Genomic DNA, 22,056 nt, shown 5'->3' on the forward strand with positions numbered 1-22,056 from the left:
CAGCTTCTCTTTGGGTGGGAGGCGAAAGGGCAGATTTAATGGTAGGCAGGAGGAAGTGAAACTTCTAGAAAAAGGCAGAAGCTTCTTGTTTGTCTTTTCTAAGTCTGTGCCTTTCCCGTGCTGGGTCCCCAAGCTCCCACCCTGTGAAGTCCACCTCAATCTGCCCCGATTTAAGGTTGCAATCCACCGAGGCCGCCTTATGTTTCACATCTCTCTGACTTCTGCATCTGCCCCATCTCTTCTGCCTCCAGCAGGAGAAAGTTCTCTACTTTCTTTTTTTTTTTCTTTTTTTTTTGAGACAGAGTTTTGCTCTGTCTTAGGCTGCTCTGTCACCTAGGCTGGAGTGCAATTGTCAGGCCTCTGAGTCCAAGCCAAGCCATCGCATCCCCTGTGACTTGCACGTATATGCCCAGATGGCCTGAAGTAACTGAAGAATCACAAAAGAAGTGCAAATGCCCTGCCCCACCTTAACTGATGACATTCCACCACAAAAGAAGTGAAAATGGCCAGTCCTTGCCTTAAGTGATGACATTATCTTGTGAAATTCCTTTTCCTGGCTCATCCTGGCTCAAAAAGCTCCCCCACTGAGCACCTTGTGACCCCCACTCCTGCCCGCCAGAGAACAACCCCCCTTTGACTGTAATTTTCCTTTACCTACCCAAATCCTATAAAACGGCCCCACCCTTATCTCCCTTCACTGACTCTCTTTTCGGACTCAGCCCACCTGCACCCAGGTGAAATAAACAGCCATGTTGCTCACACAAAGCCTGTTTGGTGGTCTCTTCACCAAACAGACGCGCGTGACAGCAATGGCATGATCTCGGTTCACTGCAACTTCTGCCTCCCAGGTTCAAGTGATTCTCCTGCCTCAGCTTCCTAAGTAGCTGGGACTACAGACACTTGCCACTATGGCCGGCTAATTTTTGTATTTTTTTAGTAGAGATGGGGGTTTCACCATGTTGGCCGGGCTGGTCTTGAACTCCTGACCTCACGTGAGCCACCCACTTTGGCCTCCCAAAGTGCTGGGATTACAGGCATGAGGCACTGCACCTGGCTACTTTTTTATTCTTGAGACAGGGTCTTGCTGTTACCCAGGCTGGAGTGCAGTGGCATGATCATGGCTTACTGTAGCCTCCACCTCCTGGGCCCAAGCAATCCTCCCCACTACGCCTCCCATGTAGCTAGGACCATAGGCATGTGCCGCCACACCTGGCTAATGATTTTATTTTTGTAGAAGTTCTCTACTTGTAAAAGCTCCTGTGATTAGACTGGTCTTACCCAGAGAAGCTAAGATAACCTCCCTATTTTAAGGTCTGTAACCATAATTACATCTGCAAAGTGTAATCAAGTATTCCAAGGCAATATAATATATTCCCGGATTCAGGTACTAGGGCCTGCGCATGGAGGGCCTATTCTGTCTACCGCGTCCTAAGGATTACATGGCTGGCCGCAGTGGCTCACGCCTGTAATCCCAACACTTTGGGAGGCCGAGGCGGGCGGATCACAAGGTCAGGAGATCGAGACCATCCTGGCCAACATGGTGAAACCCCGTCTCTACTAAAATATAAAAAATTAGCCAGGCGTGGTGGTGCGCGCCTGTAGTTTCAGCTACTCGGGAGGCTGAGGCAGGAGTATGGCATGAACCTGGGAGGCAGAGATTGCAGTGAGCTGAGATCACGCCACTGCACTCCAGACTGGCAAAAGAGCGAGACTCCGTCTCAAAAAAAAAAAAAAAAGGATTACATGAGACCGTGCTTGGGAGCATGCTTGGCTCAGAACAGACCTCATACAAGGTATCTTTCCGACTTCTACACCCATTTTTATCTTCTGTGGCTCTGCCCCCTCTGTGGGTCACTTTCCCTATTTCGCAGGCTTCCTCCACTGGGAACCTGAGCTTGTGCGCATGCGCCGTCAAGCGGGCTCCCATCTCCTATCCTCTGCAGCCTTGTATCCCCAGCACGCACACAGAGCTGGCCTGTTCCAGCTGCCTAAGCATTCGGCTCTGAAAGGAGAGCCGGGAGAAGGAGGCGGTGGATTACTGACAGAATAATTACTTTCATAGTGGACAGCAGACCGCACATTGAAAGATGCATCCTGGGAAAACAGGAGTAGTTGAGGAGAACACCGCAGGGTCCCTAGGGTCGCTATCTGTCCTACTTTGCTTCCCAAAGCTGAGGGTCTGCCCCAGGTATGAGCAAGGCAGGCTTTCGGTAGGGGAGAATTCATTTCCTGTTGCTGCCATAACAAGTCACCAACATCGTGCCTTAACACAGCATGAATTTATTCCCTGGCATTCTGGAGGTCAGTAGTCCTAACATGAGTGGGCAGAGCTGCCTTTCTCTGGAGCTCCAGGAAAGAATCCATTTCCTCACCTTTTCTAGCTGCTGGAAGCTCCCCACATTCCTTGGTTGGTTGCTTCATCCTCCATCTTCTTTTTTCTTTTTTTTTTTTGAGACAGGGTCTGGCTCTGTTGCCCAGGCTGGAGTGCAGAGGCATGATCTCGGCTCACTGCAACCTCCGCCTCATGGATTCAGGTGATTCTCCTGCCTCAGCCTTCCGAGTAGCTAGAATTACAAGCATGCTGCACACCCAGCTAATTTTTGCCTGGATAATTATTGTATTATTAGTAGACACGGGGTTTCACCATGTTGGTCAGGCTGGTCTTGAACTCCTGACCTCAGGTGATCTGCCCACCTCAGCCTCCCAAAGTGCTGGGATTATAGGTGTGAGCCACCGGGCCTGGCTTCATCCTCCATCTTCAAAGCTAGCAGCATGGCATCTCCCAGTCTCTCTATCCTCTGCTTTCCTTGTCACCTTCTGTATGTGCAACTGTCCAGCCTCCCTCTTATAAGGCCCAGGAGGATAATCCAAGATAATTCCCCATCTCAACATCCTTGACTTAATCATGTCTGCAAGATCCTTTTACTACGTAAGGTAACAAAAAGGTAACCTATTCACAGGTTCTGGGGATTAGGATGTGGACATCTTTAAGGGGCTTTTTTTTTTGGCCCACCAGGAGGAGAGAGAATAGCATTTGGATCATTCTGTTGCTTGACTAGAAAGAAGGGGAAGTCAGGAGGCTGAATCAGCATGTGAAAGGGTCACAGGCTCAGCCCTGGGACAGCAGAGAGGACCAGAACAGCTCTGGCCTGGCCTCTTCCACCCCAGCAACCTCTGTGTGGGAGGTCTGTTCTAACCAAGTCTGGGGCTCCCAGAGAACAGTTAGAAAAGAGAGCAAGCCCGGACCGGGAGCCAGGAACCCTGGGTCTCTGGAGGTTCTCTTTCCAATGTGGGGCATAGCCTGGCCAAGTCCCTCCTGCTCTTGGGGGTCTCTGCTTCCCTGTGTTAAATAAAAAGGGTTCAGATCTCACGAGTTTTACCCTGTAGGGTCGCTGAATGGACAGACTCTGGATATATACATGCAAACTCATCTCCCCTAAACTCCTGGACCGTCTGTGAGAGGGATTGGGGTGTGGCAGTCAGGACTGTGGGGACTGGCTTCAAAGGGCCGTAGTTTGAATCCTGGCTCTTCCATCATTAACTGTGTGACTTGGGAAAATGACTTATCCTCTTTGTCCCTCAGTGCTCATGCGGGCAAAATAGAGACGAAAACGATGATTGGCTATAGCTTGCAAGGCTGTTGTCAGGATGGGCTGAGATCGCGCGTATAAAGTCTCTCTGCACATAGTAAATTCTCAGTAAAGCCTGGTTAGAATGACAGTTTGGAATTGTAGCTTGGTTCCAGCCCATTCTATCAGCCCAGTAATATTACAGCCTAACAATATTATTTTTTCCCAGAAAGAGACTTTGAAGCATCTATTCGTTCAGGCATGCATTCAGTATTAACTGTCTGTGACCTGCCAGGCACTATTCCAGGAACTGGGAATTTACAAAGCAAAGTAGGCAAGGTCTCCATCTTTGTGCTTTACATGCCACTGTTGGGGCTCAGAAAGTGACACCAGGACAACTGGTGATTTGACATGATGAGAGGCCTTAGGAGCTGCCTCAGGGTCAAAGTCCCTCGAAGCTTGTCTTGTTCCTCCGACAAGAACAGGGAGAGACTCTGGAATTTCCTTATCTGACCAAGAACACTTCTTTCCAAGAGAAATGCAATTGTATTAAGTCCTTTTTCTTTTGAGATGGAGTCTCGCTCTGTTGCCCAGGCTGGAGTGCAGTGGTGCTATCTCGGCTCACTGCAACCTCCTCCTCTGGGGTTCAAGCGATTCTCCTTCCTCAGCCTCCCAAAGTGCTGGGATTACAGGGGTGAGCCACCGCGCCCAGCCAATGTTAAGCCCTTTTTCTAGGAATCTCATCAAATATCCAGGAAAGATCCTGGAGAGAGAAAGAAACCGGGAGTCATCACCAGACCCAGACAGATTTACCCGTTCTTCTGAAGGCAGTGCCCAGAGATAACCTGGGCGACTTTATCTGCCTAGGACAATCTTTGTTCCTGTGCAGCTTCACCTCCACCTTCCCTTAAAGTCTGCCTTTCACCTCCAGGGCCATTCCTTCTTGCTAATGATTTACTGACTTTCAAAAGAATTGTCTGTATTCCCTATCTCCCTTCTCCCCTATAAAAAAGGCTAGATAGCCACTGTACTGCACTGGGTTACAGGGTTACCATTCTTCCGTGATTGCCCCATTACAATACATTTGTGTACGTCTTCTCCTCTTAACGTGACTTTTGTCAGTTGATTTTCAGGGAACCTTCAGAGGAAGAAGGGGAATTTTTTTCAAGGCCGTTAGCTCACCTTTGGGAGAATGATCCTTTCCAATACAATCTCAGAAGTGCCTCTGGGCTGTAGTGGCCCTACCTTGAATTCCAGGAAGTTGTTTTTTGTTGTTGTTGTTCTTTGTTTTTTTTTTGAGAGACAGGGTCTTGTTCTATTGCCCAGGTTAGAATACAGTAGCGTGATCACAGCTCACTCCAGCCTCTACATCCCAGGCTCAAGCGAACCTCCAGCCTCAGCGTTTCAAGTAGCTGGGACCACAGGCATGTGCCACCATGCCCAGCTAATTTATTTTCTTTTTTTTTTTTTTTTTTTTTGAGACAGAGTCTCGCTCTGTCGCCCGGGCTGGAGTGCAGTGGCCGGATCTCAGCTCACTGCAAGCTCCGCCTCCCAGGTTTACGCCATTCTCCTGCCTCAGCCTCCCGAGTAGCTGGGACTACAGGCGCCCGCCATCTCGCCCGGCTAGTTTTTTGTATTTTCTAGTAGAGACGGGGTTTCACCGTGCACCATGTTAGCCAGGATGGTCTCGATCTCCTGACCTCGTGATCCACCCGTCTCGGCCTCCCAAAGTGCTGGGATTACAGGCTTGAGCCACCGCGCCCGGCTTTTTTTTTTTTTTTTTTGAGACGGAGTCTCACGCTGTTGCCCAGGCTGGAGTGCAGTGGCGCGATCTCGGCTCACTGCAAGCTCCGCCTCCTGGGTTCACGCCATTCTCCTGCCTCAGCCTCCTGAGTAGCTAGGACTACAGGCGCCCGCCACCGCGCCCGGCTAATTTTTTGTATTTTTAGTAGAGACGGGGTTTCACTGTGGTCTCGATCTCCTGACCTTGTGATCCACCCGCCTCGGCCTCCCAAAGTGCTGGGATTACAGGCTTGAGCCACCGCGCCCGGCCTTTATTTTCTATTTTATAGAGACAGGGTCTCCCTATGTTGCCCAGGCCAGTCTCGAACTCAAAACAATCTTCCCACCTCAACTGGGCTCAAAGCAATCTTCCCACCTCAACCTCCCAAAGTGCTGGGACTACAGGTGTGAGCTACCATGCCAGGCCTGAAAGCCATCTTATAAAAAACAAAAAAAATTAGAATGAGAATCATAGCATTGGGAAATGACTCTATGAAATCTATGAATCATCTGGTCCATTTGTTTTGTCCTCTGGGTTCACCCAATGACCCTCTTTTCCCCAAGTTCTCAGCAGTGCACCTCATGCAGAATTGATTCAATAGGCGATCAGCAAGGGCCAGCTCTGCTCTGGGCCCTGAGCAGGCACTGAGTATAAGTCAGACCTGAATGTGCCTGGAAGAGTGTCCCACGCAACCCAGCAGGGAAGCAGTTTGTATGACAGGTGTCCCAGTCCAGGCGGGCACCAGGTGCTGCCGGAGTGTGGAGGAGGCAGGCGGGGACTTAGTCTCCTCCCTGGGTTTGGACACTGGCTTCCTGCTTTATGTGTGACACCACTGCACCCCTCTGAGCCTCAGTTTCTCCAGCTGCAAAATGGGAGCGATCTACCCCCACAGGTCAGTTGTAGGGATGAACCATGAAAATACTGGAGTCTCTGTTTTTTGACAGGAACTAAAAAACCAGATCCTAAATGTACATTTAAAGGGGGTGTGAGGAGGCAAGCAGTCAGCAGAGGACTCCAGAAGGTGGCATTTTAGGGAGCTGGAGACAGCAGGGTCTGGGGTTGCTAAGTTCCTGATGTTACCCACCAGCCTCTTGCTCTGAGCAGCGCTGCCTCCCAGCTTTCTGGAACCTTCTGGGACGCCTGGGGTGCCTCAAGTCCCAAGGGGACAGGGAGCAGAAGGGGGGGCTCTGGAAGGAGCAAAATCACACCCAGAGGCTGCAGCTTCTCAGATTTCCTTAAGGTGTGTGTGTGTGTGTTTTTTTTTTTTCTAAAAGTCTATGGCCAGACTTTGTTTCCCCAGGGTCATATGACTGCTCCTCTCCACCCCACACTGGCCCGGGGCGGGCTGGGTGCGGGCCCTGCGGGTGTTGCAACGCCCGGCCAGAAAGTGGGCCTCAGCTGTTCCGCCTGGCCCACGTGACCCGCCGAGCATAAATGTGACCGGTCGCGGCTCCGGCACAGTCAACGCCTGCCTCCTCTCGAGCGTCCTCAGAGCAGCCGCCGCCCGCGGAGCCAGCACGAACGAGCCCAGCACCGGCCGGATGGAGCGTCTGCAACCCGACAGGCAAGCGCGGGGCGCGGGACGGGCGCCTTTCCCTCCCCTCCCAGCTGGCGTCCCAGTCCCACCCGGGACACTGCCACGCAGCGACAGAGCCCGGGAGCCAGAAACTTGGGCCCTGGAGTCAGGAGGCGCGGGGTTCTGATCCTGCCTGTGCCCGTAGGGTGGCTGGAGGGAGGAACGGTGATTTACATGCCTGGCACCCTGGTATGCGGTTGGGGACCAAGATGGGAGTGTCCTTAGAGTATCCAGCCTTTGAGGTAGCCAGTTTTTGTTAAATCCAACTTTCGAGGTGTGTTTGGAGTTGCTCTCTGCTGAATCTAGATCTCTGGGGTTTCCCTGTGAGGGAGTCAATTTTGTTTTAATCCAACTTTTGAGGTGTGCTTGGAGCTGCTGTCTGCTGAATCTAGATCCCTGGGGCTCCGCTAGCCTGGGAGAGCATGCTTGGTTCTCTTGGTGGCATCTGTCCCTCACTAGCTACGGAGGACCTGAGCCAGACATCACCCTGGCTACGGTGTTCCGCGTCTCACAAATAAGGATTGCCCAGTTCAGGCAGGCGACACGCCCTAGAGTACTCAGTCAGCAGGTGTCAGAACTGGGGGTTGAACCTTGGCCTGCCCACCTCCAGGTCTCGCTCGTTCCCTTCTTTCAAGAATTTCTTAGTTTTTTTTTTTTTTTTTTAACTCCTGGGCTCAAGCATCCTCCCACCTCAGCCCCCAGAGTTAGCTGGGACTTACAGGCGCATGCCGCTTCTCCCAAGAATTGGACCAGCTGTGTTGTAGAACAGGGGATGATGTTCCGGGAAGCAGGGCGGGAGGAAAGGGAAAAATGACAGTTCTATGGGGATGCAGGGATACGGACCCATGACAGAAATACTCCCGGAGAGACTTTTTCTTTAACTAAAGCAGAATTTTTCAGAATTTTTAACCCTGACGTCTTCATGATGAGCATAACATGATAGGGGGGTCATGAGATTTGCATCTGAAACTTTAACAAAATAACTGAATTAAATATTGGGTCTAAAAGCCAATTACAAACTTTGAGATGCGCGTTCATGGGGCCTCTGCTTTTTCCTCGGTTATGCTATACCTCCTCCTCCGCTCCACTGGGAACTACCGGTACCAGGATTTCCCCCTTGGTTTGGGGGACTGTATTATTTAGTGTTTTATTTATTTTTTATTTTTTTTCGAGACAGAGTCTCGCTCTGTCACCCAGGCTGGAGTGCAGTGGCCGGATCTCACCTCACTGCCAGCTCCGCCTCCCCGGTTCACGCCATTCTCCCGCCTCAGCCTCCCGAGTAGCTGGGACTACAGGCACCCGCCACCTCGCCTGGCTAGTTTTTTGTATTTTTTAGTAGAGACGGGGTTTCACCATGTTAGCCAGGATGGTCTCAATCTCCTGACCTCGTGGTCCGCCCGTCTCGGCCTCCCAAAGTGCTGGGATTACAGGCTTGAGCCACCGCGCCCGCGCCTGGCCTAGTTAGTGTTTTAATGACTGACGAGTGTTTACAAGGCTGCAAGAGTCACCATGCCCAGCCTGAATTTGTTTTTTTGTTGTTGTGGATTCTGGGTTTTTTTTTTTTTTTTTTTGAGATGGAGTCTTGCTCTGTCACCAGGCTGGAGTGCAGTGGTGCAATCTCGGCTCACTGCAACCTCCACCTCCTGGGTTCAAGCTATTCTCCTGCCTCAGCCTCCTGAGTAGTTGGGATTACAGGTGCCCAACACCACACCCGGCTAATTTTTTTTTTTTTTTTTTTGTATTTTTAGTAGAGATAGGGTTTCACCAATGTTGGCCAGGCTGGGCTCAAACTCCTGACCTCAGGTGATCTGTCCGCCTTGGCCTCCCAAAGTGCTAGGATTACAGGTGTGAGCCACCATGCTTGGCCCTTTTTTTTTCTTTTTCTTTTTTTTTTTTTTTGAGATGGAGTTTCTCTGTCACCAAGGCTGGAGTGCAGTGGTGTGATCTCAGCTCACTGCAACATTTGCTTCCGGTGTTCAAGCAGTTATAGGCATAATCGCCGGGATTACAGGCACCCGCCACCATTCCTGGCTAATTTTGTATTTTTAGTAGAGATGGGGTTTCACCATGTTTGCCAGGCTGGTCTGGAACTCCTGACCTCAGGTGATCCGCCCACCTTGGCCTCCCAGGTGCTGGGATTACAGGCGTGAGCCACTGCACCCAGCCACAAGGCTGCATCTTAAAGCGATTGGGAATGTGGCCTGAATAAGAATGGGAGTCCTTGGAGGCCTGCTTACAGGTGGGTGGCTCCCCCGAGCTCAGCAGTTGGGAAGGACCCCACCCCCAGCCAGCTTTGTGTTCACCTATCCCATTTCCTCCTCAGCATGCCCCAGGATTTGTCAGAGGCCCTGAAGGAGGCCACCAAGGAGGTGCACACCCAGGCAGAGAATGCTGAGTTCATGAGGAACTTTCAGAAGGGCCAGGTGACCCGAGAGGGCTTCAAGGTATGTGGCTTGGTGGGACTAGCCCTGGTGGAGGGTGTGGCAGGTGTGGGTGGGCTCAAGGCTCAGGCCAGTGGTTTAAGTGGGGATGCTGAGGGACCAGATGAGCATATCCAATGGAATCATCTTAAAAATGACACTGAGGCTCAGAGAGGGAAGGTGAGTTATCCAAGGTCACACAGCAAGTTCAGCCTGCTCTGTAGTGTTGTGGAGGGACTGGGGCAGCAGTGCCATTGACTGAGCACTGGTTCCATGTTGGGCATTTTGTACACTTGGTTTGTAATCTGTGCTTCAACCCTGATGAGAAAGATGAGGACTGGAAGGCTCAGAGAGTGACTAACAGAAGGTCACACAGCCAGTAAATGGAAAAGGCTGAAATCAACCAAGAGCTTGTACTCCTGACCTAACTCTAATTTGCCTCTGAAGATGAGGAGTAATATAGGTTGGAGCCTTAACAGAACCCTTTTCTAACAGTGAGACTGAGGGTGCCTCATCTAATCTCCCTAAGCCACCTTTTCCCCATCTGTAAAAGAGGATTTCAACAGCAGGGTTTTCATAAGCACCCACTATATTGCCAGGTACTGATTTTGCTGTTTCCCAGCACTGTTGTGAAATTCATGCAAATAGAAGGAAGCACTTGACGAAGAACCGGGAAGATACTGGGTGTTAAAACATCAGTGTGGGGAAAGGCTTGTTCAGGTTGAACAGAGGGTGTGGGAGTGGGGAGTGGGGAGCTATATGCCACCACCTTCACCCCAGTCCCTTTTGCAATCTGTACCCTCTGCCACCCCCTACTTCCAACATGAGACATGCTTTATTTTTATTTTATTTTATTTTATTTCATTTGAGACAGAGTCTCACTCTGTTGCCCAGGCTGGAGTGCAATGGCAAGATCTCGGTGCCCTGAAACCTCCGCCTCCTGGGTGCAAGCGATTCTCCTGCTTCAGCCTCCAGAGTAGCTGGGACTACAGGTGCCCACCACCACACCTGGCTAATTTTTTTTTTTTTTTTTTTTAGTAGAGATGGGGTTTCACCATGTCGGCCAGGCTGGTCTTGTACTCCTGACCTCAGATGATCCATCAGCCCTGGCCTCCCAAAGTGCTGGGATTACAGGTGTGAACCACCGCCCGACTGAGACATACTTTAATTAGGAGAGTTTTTTTTTTTTTTTTGAGACGGAGTCTCGCTCTGTCGCCCAGGCTGGAGTGCAGTGGCCGGATCTCAGCTCACTGCAAGCTCCGCCTCCTGGGTTCCTGCCATTCTCCTGCCTCAGCCTCCCGAGTAGCTGGGACTACAGGCGCCCGCCACCTCGCCCGGCTAGTTTTTTGTATTTTTTAGTAGAGACGGGGTTTCACCGTGTCAGCCAGGATGGTCTCGATCTCCTGACCTCGTGATCCACCCGTCTCAGCCTCCCAAAGTGCTGGGATTACAGGCTTGAGCCACCCCGCCCGGCCTAATTAGGAGAGATTTAACCTGTGGTTCCAGGCTGGGTGGGGTCCTTGGGCCTGTAATGGGTCTTCCTCATCCTCCTCCCCTCTCCCTTAAGAAGATGAGGTACACCCAGTTGCTGCAGTGTGGCTGAAGGCAGTGGGTGCAGGGAGGTGAATGCTGGAATATGCTATCCCCAGCCAGCTTAGACTTTGGATTTTGCCTCTAAGTCACAGGGTTCCAAGGAGGCACCAAGATCCGTGAGAGAATCCAGTGCTTGCTTACATTAAGCTGGTGGATGTGGAAGTTATCACAGCCTTTCTCACGGGAGCGCTAAGTGCCAGGCTGCCCTCTGTGCTGGCCCAGACCCTCTCACTTAATCCTCACACCAGCCCCATCTAGTATGTGGCAGGTGAGGGAACGGACTAGCACAATTGGCTAGCACAGTCACACAGACCTCTGACCATCTGCTCTAGGATAGGATAGGAAGCTGGGACCAGAGAGAGCAAGCGGGTCACCCATGGTCACACAGCTAAGGACCGGCAGAGCTGGGTGAGAACGAGGTCGGTCACACTGAAAAACCCAGGCTCTTTTGTACCAGGCTCCCTGGCTTTGTCCCCTCATGGAACAGAGCTGCTTTGAATGTTTACGGCTCAGAAATAACTTGGAACCTCCAACCTGAACGTCTTAACTTTGTCCTCCTTCAAATTCAAACGGGCGTATTAATGTGTAACGGGAGTTAGTGCCCCAATCCAAGGTACCCTCAGGACCTGTTGCCCCAGCCCAGCATCCAGAGGTGGTGGGGTTCAGAACAGGCCTCTAGGAAGGAGAATTGTGCCCTGTAGTTGGTCACGTAGAGGTCAAAAGCCAGAAGCACATGGCCAATCTCCTTTAACCACTTCCATTTCAGCTATTCCCCTCTCCTGAGCCATGGTGGGTCCATAGCAATGCCCGGTCTTCAATCCAGTTTCATTTCTTACTAGCTGTGCAACCTCCATGTGTCATACCCTCTCTGAGTCTTAGTTTCCTTTTCTGTAAAAAGGGAATAGCAATTCCTTTGTTGGAGGTTTTTTTTTTTTTTTTGAGACAGGGTCTTGCTCACTCTGTTCCCCAAGCTGGAGTACAGTGATATGATCACAGCTCATTGCAACCTTGAAATCCTGGGCTCAAGTGATCCCCCTGCCTCAGCTTCTGGAGTAGCTGGGACTACAGGCATGCAGCACCATACCTCGTTAATTTTTTTTTTTTTTTTTTTTGAGTCAGAGTCTCACTCTGTCACCCAGGCTGGAGTGCAATGGCACGATCTTGACTCACTGCAATCTCTGCCTCCTGGGTTCAAGCAATTCTCCTGACTCAGCCTCCCGAGTAACTGTGATTATAGGCGTCCACCACCATGCCCGGCTAATTTTGCTTTTAGTAGAGATGGGGTTTCACCATATTGCCCAGGCTGGTCTGTTGGCTATGTTGGTCTTGAATTCCTGATCTTGTGATCCCCCCGACTCAGCCTCCCAAAGTGCTGGGATTACAGGTGTGAGCCACCACACCCAGCTGGCTAGTTTTTTAAATTTTTATGTATTTATTTACTTATTTATTTTTATTTTATTTATTTATTTATTTTTGAGATGGAGTCTTGCTCTGTCACCCAGGCTGGAATGCAGTGGCTGGATCTCAGCTCACTGCAAGCTCCGCCTCCTGGATTTATGCCATTCTCCTGCCTCAGCCTCCTGAGTAGCTGGGACTACAGGCGCCCGCCACCTCGCCCGGCTAGTTTTTTGTATTTTTTAGTAGAGACGGGATTTCACCGTGTTAGCCAGGATGGTCTCGATCTCCTGACCTCGTGATCCGCCCGTCTCGGCCTCCCAAAGTGCTGGGATTACAGGCTTGAGCCACCGCGCCCGGCTATTTATTTTTGAGACAGAGTCTCGTTCCGTCGCCCAGACTGGAGTGCAGTGGCGTGATCTGGGCTCACTGCAAGCTCCGCCTCCCGGGTTCACACCATTCTCCTGCCTCAGCCTCTCAAGTAGTAGCTGGGATTACAGGCACCAGCCATCAAGCCCAGCTAATTTTTTTTTGTATTTTTAGTAGAGACAGGGCTTCACCGTGTTAACCAGGATGGTCTTGATCTCCTGACCTTGTGATCCGCCCGCCTTGGCCTCCCAAAGTGCTGGGATTACAGGCGTGAGCCACCGCACCCGGCCCCAGTCAGCTAGTTTTTTAAAAGAATTTTTTGTAGAGGTGGGATTGCCCGGGCTGTTCTCAGACTCCTGGCTTTAAGCAGTCCTCCCACCTTAGCCTCCCAAAGTGCAGGGATTACAGGGGTTTGAGCCACTGCACCAGGCCAGTTTGTTGGATCTTTATATAAGGATTCAATTAGGTTGCTTGTTTTGCCCAGTGGGGTAAAAGGGTTTTAGGCTGAGAAAGTGCATGATTGTCTTTTTCTCTTATAAAAATCCCTCTGGCTGCTGTGTGAAAAGGATTGTAGTGAGGGGTGGCAGAAGGAGTCAGAGCCCAGCTGAGAAGTGATGAGGGCCTTTCCAAAGGCAGTAGTGGAGGGGACGGACAGAGGTGGGGGTCTTCTATGTGGCTGGCGGCCTGACCTGCTCACTCTGCTTTCAGCTGGTGATGGCCTCCCTGCACCACATCTATGTGGCCCTGGAGGAGGAGATTGAGCGCAACAAGGAGAGCCCAGTCTTCGCCCCTGTCTACTTCCCAGAAGAGCTGCACCGCAAGGCCGCCCTGGAGCAGGATCTGGCCTTCTGGTACGGGCCCCGCTGGCAGGAAGTCATCCCCTACACACCGGCAATGCAGCGCTATGTGAAGCGGCTCCGCGAGGTGGGGCGCACAGAGCCCGAGCTGCTGGTGGCCCACGCCTACACCCGCTACCTGGGTGACCTGTCTGGGGGCCAGATGCTCAAGAAGATTGCTCAGAAAGCCCTGGACCTGCCCAGCTCTGGCGAGGGCCTGGCCTTCTTCACCTTCCCCAACATTGCCAGTGCCACCAAGTTCAAGCAGCTCTACCGCTCCCGCATGAACTCCCTGGAGATGACTCCCTCGGTCAGGCAGAGGGTGATAGAAGAGGCCAAGACTGCGTTCCTGCTCAACATCCAGGTGAGGGTTGGGCATCCTGGGGCAGCCTCTGCTTCCCCCACTGTTCCTTTCTCCAAGGGATCCTTCTCATTGTAGGGAAGGGTGGTATGGGTCATGGTTAACACAGGGAACCAGGGTTCCAGCACTGCCACTTACTAGCTGGGTGATCTTGGGCAAATGCTTAATCTCTCTGTACCTCAGTTTCCCTATCTGTAAAATAGGGATAATAATGGTACCTCTATCTTAGACTTTTAAGGCTTGAGTGAGTTTACAGCAGTGAAGTCCCCACATCAGTGTCTGGCACAAGAGGAAGCCCTCAAATTTTCACTACTGTCATAATGGGACATGAGAATCAGTTGTAGCTCTCCGTGACAACGGTCTGTGGCAACGTATAAGTTGTGTGTGCACTAGTGTGTAGCCAGGTTGGCACTCCCAGGGTTACAGGTGGCCTCTGCCTTCCAGGGACTCTCAGCCTAGCCAAAGAGGTTTACCTCTTTCTACAAGTGTCTCAAATCCAGGGGGAAGGTGGGGTTTGGGCAAAGCCTGGAAGGATGAATTCTTAGGCAGAGGTGGAGGGGATCCTTCTAACCAGATGTCATAGAGCCTTCTCTCTCTGCCAGCCCCTGGAGGTGCCATGGGGCCTGGGGCTAGGGCTCATGCCCTCCTGGCTCCCTAATCCCAGCCTTGGATTGCAGAAGATTCTGGTCCTGGCCCCTGTTACGGAACAAGGCCTTTCCCTTCCACCCCACCCCCTCAGAAAATCCAATCAGTCTTGGAGGAAGAAAATCTGTTTTTCAGGGAAGTGTAATCAAAAGAAAAGGGAGGCCAGGTACAGTGGCTCACGCCTGTAATCCCAGCTCTTTGGGAAGCCAAGGTGGGTGGATTGCTTGAGCTCAGGAGTTTTAGACTAGCCTGAGCAACATGGCAAGACCCTGTCTCTATCAAAAAAAAAAAAAAAAAAAAAAAAAATTAAAAAAAATTTTTTTAAAGAAAAGGGATTGGGGTCAGAACTGGCTCTCAGGCTCGCGCCTATAATACCAACACTTTGGGAGGCCAAAGCAGGAAAGTGGCTTGAGCCCAGCCCTGGTAACACAGTGAGACCCCATCTCTACACAAAAATGAAAAAAAAAAAAAGCCAGATATAGTAGCGTGCAGCTGTAGTCCCAGCTACTTGGGAGGCTGAAGTGGGAGGATTGCTTGAGCCCAGGAGGTCAAGGCTACAGTAAGCCATGATAGTGCTACTGCACGCCAGCCTGGGCAACGGCAACAAAGCAAGACTCTGTCTCAAAAATAAAAACAAACAAACGGCTCTTGGTGCCTGACCTCTGGGTCAGTCCTTGGGCAAAGCACTTAACCTGTAGGAGCTACAGTTTCCTCATCTGCAAGGCTAACAAATACCATTCAGCACACCTCACCAAGGCTGAATTTAGCAAATCTAAATTCAAGGGAAGAAAGCAGCCGCAGAAGAGTGCATATACAAGGATACCACTTAATATTATTTCAAAACAAGCAACGCAGCCTTTTGCACGGAGACACAGGCTAAGGACATGGGTGGCCACAGTGATCCAGGATCATTGTTATCAGTTGGGAGGGCAAGAGCAGGCAGGGGAGTCAATTGGGCTTGGAACATCTTATCTCTTAAGGTGGATGAAAGGGACATGAATATTATTTATTTATTTGAGACAGAGTCTCACCCTGTCACCCAGGCTGGAGTGCAATGGCACAATCTTGGCTCACTGCAACCTCCGCCTACCAGGTTCAAGCAATTTTCCTGCCTCAGCCTCCCGAGTAACTGGGATTACAGGCATGTGCTACCACACCCAGCTAATTTTTTGTATCTTTAGTAGAGATGGGGTTTCACTATGTTGGCTAGGCTGGTCTCGAACTCCTGACCTCGTGATGTGCCCACCTTGGCCTTCCAAAGTGCTGGGATTACAGGCGTGAGCCACTGCGCCCGGCCAATATTTTTCTTACCATCTTGTTATTTCCAAAATATTTCCTAACACAACTTGTCTTAAGGTCCTACCTTCAGCTGGGACCTGGCAGCATCTCTTACTGAGATAGGCATGTGTGTCTTTTGTCTTTTAGCTCTTTGAGGAGTTGCAGGAGCTGCTGACACATGACACCAAGGACCAGAGCCCCTCACAGGCACCAGGGCTTCGCCAGCGGGCCAGCAACAAAGCGCAAGGTGAGAGCATCCAGGGAGGGGCATTTCCTCTGGGCTACAGATGGAGAGGGACCTGACTGTCTGACTCTAGTATCTCTACTATTTATTTATTTATTTATTTATTTATTTATTTATTTTTGAGACGGAGTCTCGCTCTGTCGCCCAGGCTGGAGTGCAGTGGCACGATCTCGGCTCACTGCAAGCTCCGCCTCCCGGGGTTCACGCCATTCTCTTGCCTCAGCCTCCCAAGTAGCTGGGACTACAGGCACCCGCCACCATGCCCGGCTAATTTTTTTTGTATTTTTAGTAGAGACGAGGTTTCACCATGTTGCCAGGATGGTCTCCATCTCCTGACCTCGGGATCCACATACCTCGGCCTCCCAAAGTGTTGGGATTACAGGCGTGAGCCACCGCACCCAGCCTTAGTATCTCTACTCTTCTGTTTTCTGAATGTTTGCTGGTGGTGGGTGTTGTTTCCTGCTGCCTCACCCCACTGCCCCTGTAAGGACAGGTTCCCCCTATGTTGCCCAGGCCAGTCTTGAACACCTGACTTCAAGCGATCCTCCTGCCTCTGCCTCCCAAGTGCTGCAATTACAGGCGAGAGCCACCATGCCAGCTTGAATGTTTTTTTGGGTGGTGGTGGTTGTTTTTGGAGATAGAGTCTCCCCCAGGCTAGAGTGCAGTGGCGCTATCTCAGCTCACTGCAACCTCCGCCTCCCGGGTTCAAGCAATTCTCCTGCCTCCCTCAGCCTCCCGGGTAGCTGGGATTACAGGCACCCACCACCATGCCCGGCTAATTTTTTTTGTATGTTTAGCAGAGATGGGGTTGCACCATGTTGGCCAGGCTGGTCTCGAACTCCTGACCTCAGGTGATCCGCCCACCTCGGCCTCCCAAAGTGCTGAGATTACAGGCGTGAGCCACTGCGCCTGGCCACCTGCATGTTTTTGTATGAAAAGTGGAGGGCAGGCAAAAGGGCCTGGGGTCAACCTTCAGTGTGTGGCTCTGGGCAAGCCATGAGACTTCTCCCTGCCTTAGTTTCCCCACCTGGAAAATCCAGTGAGGTTCAGCTACTTCTAGTTCACTGGGTCAGAAGTATACAAGAACCCCTCAGAAATCATGGGAAACTCCCGCCCCCTTAATTTAGACTCCTTTTTAGGCCTTTGGTCCCCTGATGTGGGCCAGGGAGGTGGGGACCTGTATCCAGCTGTGAACCCGCCACAGGGAGATGTCCCTTCCGAGTCTTGTTGTGTGTGAGCCCCTCCCTCATGTGCCTAAGAACGATCGAGGCTGGCTGCAGTGAGAACATCTTGGAAACTTCCAAAAAGACCAAAATGCTCCACAAAATGTACCCTCACTAAGCCTAAAACACTGAGGCAGGGAGTGTGGCTTTGGGATGGGTAGCAATGAAGGGGTAAGGCTTAGCGCTACCTCCTGGCAGGTTATATTAGGCCTCCCCTCCTGTGCCACCGTAACCTGGCTTGTGGCTTTCTCACTTGTGCCAGACCACACGGACCCCTCTACTGGGGGGCTGTAACCCCGGAGGGCTTGGCTATCTAGTGGGGTAGGGAGACATCACCCTAATGCATCAGTTCTCAAAGTGTGGTGTCCTACCTGTGGGGGGTGGTAGTCCTAGTATCCCCTCAAGGGGTCTGTGAGGACAAAGCTATTTTTATAACACTACTACTATTTGTTTGCTATTTTTTTTTTTTTTTTTTTTGAGACAGGGTCTTGCTCTGTCACCCAGGCTGGAGTGTAGTGGCACAAACACAGCTCACGGCAGCGTCAACTCCCAGGTTCAAGTGATTCTGCCACCTTCTCCTGAGTAACTGGGACTATAGGCACGTGCCACCACACCCAGATTTTTTTTTTTTTGGCTTTTTAAAAAAACTATTTTCTCATGAATATGTGTTGGCATTTTCCAAAGGTTATGTGACATGTGATGCTCTCTCATGGATTTGATGGCTCATGGAATGTGTGCCTGTATGTTCTTATATGTTAAGAATTTCTCAGTTTTGGCCAGGCACAGTGGCTTATGCCTGTAATCCCAGCACTTTGGGAGACTGAGGCAGGGGGATCACTTGAGGTCAGGAGTTTGAGACCAGCTTGGCCAATGTGGTGAGACCCCATCTCTACTAAAATATAAAAATTAGCTGGGCTTGATGGTGCACACCTGTAATCCCAGCTACTTGGGAGGCTGAGGCAGGAGAATCTCTTGAGTCTGGGAGGCGGAGGTTGCAGTGAGCTGAGATTGCACCACTGTACTCTAGCCTGGGCAACAGAGCAAGACTCTATCTCAAAAAAAAAGAAAAAGAAAAAAAGAAAAAAAGAAAAGAAAGAATTTCTCAGTTATAATTTCTAATTTTGTAAATAGTGATAGCTATACTCACACAAACAAAAGCTCTTCTGGATCCTTGGTTGCATTTAAGTATAAAGGGGTTTTGGAACCAAAACATTTGAGAACTATACCCCTAATCCATCAGAAGGAGCAGGAGCCTTTAATATGAACAACACACATGTAAATGTCACAGTGTACATGCTTGCTTTTACTTCCTGTGACCGCAGCCCTGGGCCACCAGACCTACAGCCCTATTTTCTCTGGGAAAGCCCCTCATAGCCCAGGGCGGGGCTAGGATTCAAACCCAGCTGTTCTGGCTCCAGAGACCTGCCCTGGACTCTGTCCTCCTTCTAAAGACCTAAGAGCACCCACTCTGTGCCTGAGGAGGAGGCACATCTACCCAGGCTGCATGGCTGGCTCTGGCCTATCATATTTTAATAACCAGGGGTGGAACTGAACTTGAATTTTGACCTCAGAGCTCCTGCTTTTTTTTTTTTTTTTTTTTTTTTTGAGACGGAGTCTCGCTGTGTCTCCCAGGCTGGAGTGCAGTGGCGTGATCTCGGCTCACTGCAAGCTCCGCCTCCCGGGTTCACGCCATTCTCCCGCCTCAGCCTCCCAAGTAGCTGAGACTACAGGCGCCCGCCACCACGCCCGGCTAGTTTTTTGTATTTTTAGTAGAGACAAGGTTTCACCATGTTAGCCAGGATAGTCTCGATCTCCTGACCTCGTGATCCACCCGCCTCGGCCTCCCAAAGTGCTGGGATTACAGGCTTGAGCCACCGCGCCCGGCAAGAGCTCCTGCTTTCTAGCTCCTGCTCCATCATCACCATACTTAGCAAATGTGTGAGTTTGAGAGGAAGATTTACAGCTCTGACCTAATCGCTGGCAAAGTTTAAGGAGAAGAAAGGGAGCAGGCAGAAGTCTGAAAACCATGCCTGGGCCCAAGAATGTTTTCACAATGTGGCCTGGCTGCACAGGGAATAACAGACAGCTTGGAGAAGTAGTGAGCTGCCTGTCTTTGAAGGTATTCAAGCAGTGGCTAGAGGGACACCTGTTTGTGGTCTTGCAGAATCCTGGCGTTGAGCAGGGACTGTACCACAGATCCTGAGGCCACTCTGCTTTGCTTTTCTATGACGTCAGACACCCTGATGCATGCCCACCTGTTATTGACCTTGCCCCATTTTCTCTTTCAGACTCTTCCCCCGTGGAGACTCCCAGAGGGAAGCCCCAGCTCAACACCCGCTCCCAGGCTCCGCTTCTCCGATGGATCCTTACGTTCAGCTTTCTGGTGGCAACAGTTGCCGTAGGGCTTTATGCCATGTGAATGCAGGCATGCTGGCTCCCAGGGCCATGAACTTTGTCCAGTGGAAGGCCTTCTTTCTAGAGAGGGAAATCTCTTAGCTGGCTTCCTTATCGTGGGCACTGGAGGCTTTCAGGGCCTCCATCCCTCTCACTGTGTCCCTCTCTCTGGAAAGCAGGAAGGAGCCTATGGCATCTTCCCCAACGAAAAGCACATCCAGCCAATGGCCTAAACTTCAGAGTGGGCCAAAGGATCCAGCCCTGCCCTTCAGCATCCTCAGTTCCTGCAGCAGAGCCTAGAAGACACCCTAGATGTGGCAGCTGTCTCAAACCTCCAAAAGTCCTGAGTTTGAAGTATCCTTGTTGACACGGCCATGACCACTTTCCCCGTGGGCCATGGCAATTTTTACATAAAACTGAAAAGATGTTGTGTCTTGTGTTTTTGTCTTATTTTTGTTGGAGCCACTCTGTTCCTGGCTCAGCCTCAAATGCAGTATTTTTGTTGTGTTCTATTGTTTTTATAGCAGGGTTGGGGTGGTTTTTGAGCCATGCGTGGGTGGGGAGGGAGGTGTTTAACGGTACTGTGGCCTTGGTCTAACTTTTGTGTGAAAAAATAAACAACATTGTCTGATAGTAACTTGAAGTATTATTCATGGGTTTTGTTATTCTTGGGGAGCCGATCTTTTCCTCCCTGGCTACTTGCGTGCTCAGTAGGAGAGGTAGTGATGGGGGGTTGGCAGGAGCTGGTCTGTTTGAGAATACAGAAGGTGAGCTTTTCTTTTTATCTTTTCTTTTTTTTTGAGACAGTCTCACTCTGTTGTCCAGGCTGGAGTGCAATGGCGCAATCTTGGCCTACTGCAACCTCTGCCTCCCGGGTTCACTCGATTCTCCTGCCTCAGCCTCCTGAGTAGCTGGGATTACAGATATTCATCACCATGCCTGGCTAATTTTTATATTTTTAGTAGAGATGGGGTTTCACCATATTGGCCAGGCTGGTCTTGAACTCCCGACCTCAGGTGGTCCACCTGCCTCAGCCTCCCAAGGTGCTGGGATTACAGGCGTGAGCCGCTGTGCCCGGCCCAGGAGGTGAGTTTTAAGCAGCTGGTGGGCGAATATTTGTGTTGAACCCTGCTTTGATGCAAGATTCGCCTTTATGGAGGACGGGGTTGCCCTGTTTGGCTGAAATGAGCAGATTCTGGGGCAAAATTTGTATTTTCTGTCCAGTGACAGGGACTGGAGTGAAATTCTTAGGTTCAAATTCCTGCTACACCACTTTGAGGTTAGTCACTTAACCTCTCTGGGGCTCCATTTTATCACTGGTGACATGAGTACAGTGATACCTAACTCACCTATCTTGTCCTGAGAAGCAAATGAGATGCATGTGAAATGCCAACGCCATACACGGTTAGCTGCTATTATGCAAAGAAGGAGACCAGTGTTTGGTGATTCTTGTACTGCGGAGTCACTTCATCTATGGCATCCCTATGTTCGGGCGTGTCTGACGGTCAGGATGGATTTCACTGAGGTCTGTTCAGCTCTAAAATCTAAGCCCTTCCTATGACCCTAAATCAAGAAAATACTGAATATGTAGCCTCCCAATCTGGGAAAGTGAAAAACCTTTGCTGAAGGTGTCCTGGGCAGAGCACAGGACAATTTTTTTTTTTTTTTTTTTTTGAGACAGGGTCTGGCTTTGTCATCCACATTGGAGTGCAGTGGTGCGATCTCGGCTCACTGCAACCTCCGCCTCTTGGGCTTAAGCCATCCTGTGGTCTCAGCCTCCTGAGTAGCTGGGACTACAAGTGCACACCAGATTTTTGTATCTTTTTGTAGAAACGAGGTTTTGCTATGTTGCCCAGGCCGGTCTCAAACTCCCGAACTAAAGTGATCCTCCCACTTTGGCTTCACAAAATGCTGGGATTACAGGCGTGAGTCACTGTGCCTAGCCAAGGTGGTTTTTTTTTTTTTTTTTTTTTGAGATGGAGTCTCATTCTGTTGCCCAGGCTGGAGTGCAGTGGCACGATCTCAGTTCATTGCAACCTCTGCCACCCAGGTTCAAGCAATTCTCCTGCCTCAGCCTCCCAAGTAGCAGGGATTACAGGCGCCTACCACTGCGCCTGGCCAATTTTTTTAGTTTTAGTAGAGACAAGGTTTCACCATGTTGGCCATGCTGGTCTTGAACTCTGGACCTTGTGATCCACCTGCCTCAGCCTCCCAAAGTGCTGGGATTACAGGTGCAAGCCACTGTGGCCAGCCAAGGTGTTTCTTTATAGGACCAGTACCTGAGGACTGGGAGTCAGGAGACCTTTGTCCCTAGTCCGATTTTCCACTTCAAGGCTCATTTTGTTCACTGGTAAAATGAGAAGAATACAC

The 22,056-nt window shown here is 50.7% G+C and overlaps 1 protein-coding gene across 3 annotated transcripts; it reads left to right on the forward strand.

Moving 5' to 3' along the window:
- Positions 1–6,803: 6,803 nt before the first annotated feature.
- LOC105493975 (heme oxygenase 1) lies at positions 6,804–20,329 on the forward strand. Of its 3 annotated transcripts, none has more exons than XM_071080496.1 (5): positions 6,804–7,117; positions 9,252–9,372; positions 13,414–13,905; positions 15,973–16,072; positions 19,581–20,329. In XM_071080496.1, the coding sequence occupies exons 2-5, from the start codon at positions 9,253–9,255 to the stop codon at positions 19,709–19,711; spliced, it is 843 nt and encodes a 280-aa protein (XP_070936597.1). In that variant the 5' UTR covers positions 6,804–7,117; position 9,252; the 3' UTR covers positions 19,712–20,329. The 3 variants fall into 3 exon arrangements, with proteins under 3 accessions (XP_070936597.1, XP_070936599.1, XP_070936598.1); XM_071080497.1 differs by lacking the exon at positions 6,804–7,117 and adding an exon at positions 9,146–9,167; XM_071080498.1 differs by lacking the exon at positions 15,973–16,072 and having other exon boundaries at positions 6,941–7,117.
- Positions 20,330–22,056: the final 1,727 nt, after the last annotated feature.

The sequence above is a fragment of the Macaca nemestrina genome, chromosome 15 (genome assembly GCF_043159975.1).
Source record: "Macaca nemestrina isolate mMacNem1 chromosome 15, mMacNem.hap1, whole genome shotgun sequence".
Lineage (NCBI taxonomy): Eukaryota > Metazoa > Chordata > Mammalia > Primates > Cercopithecidae > Macaca > Macaca nemestrina.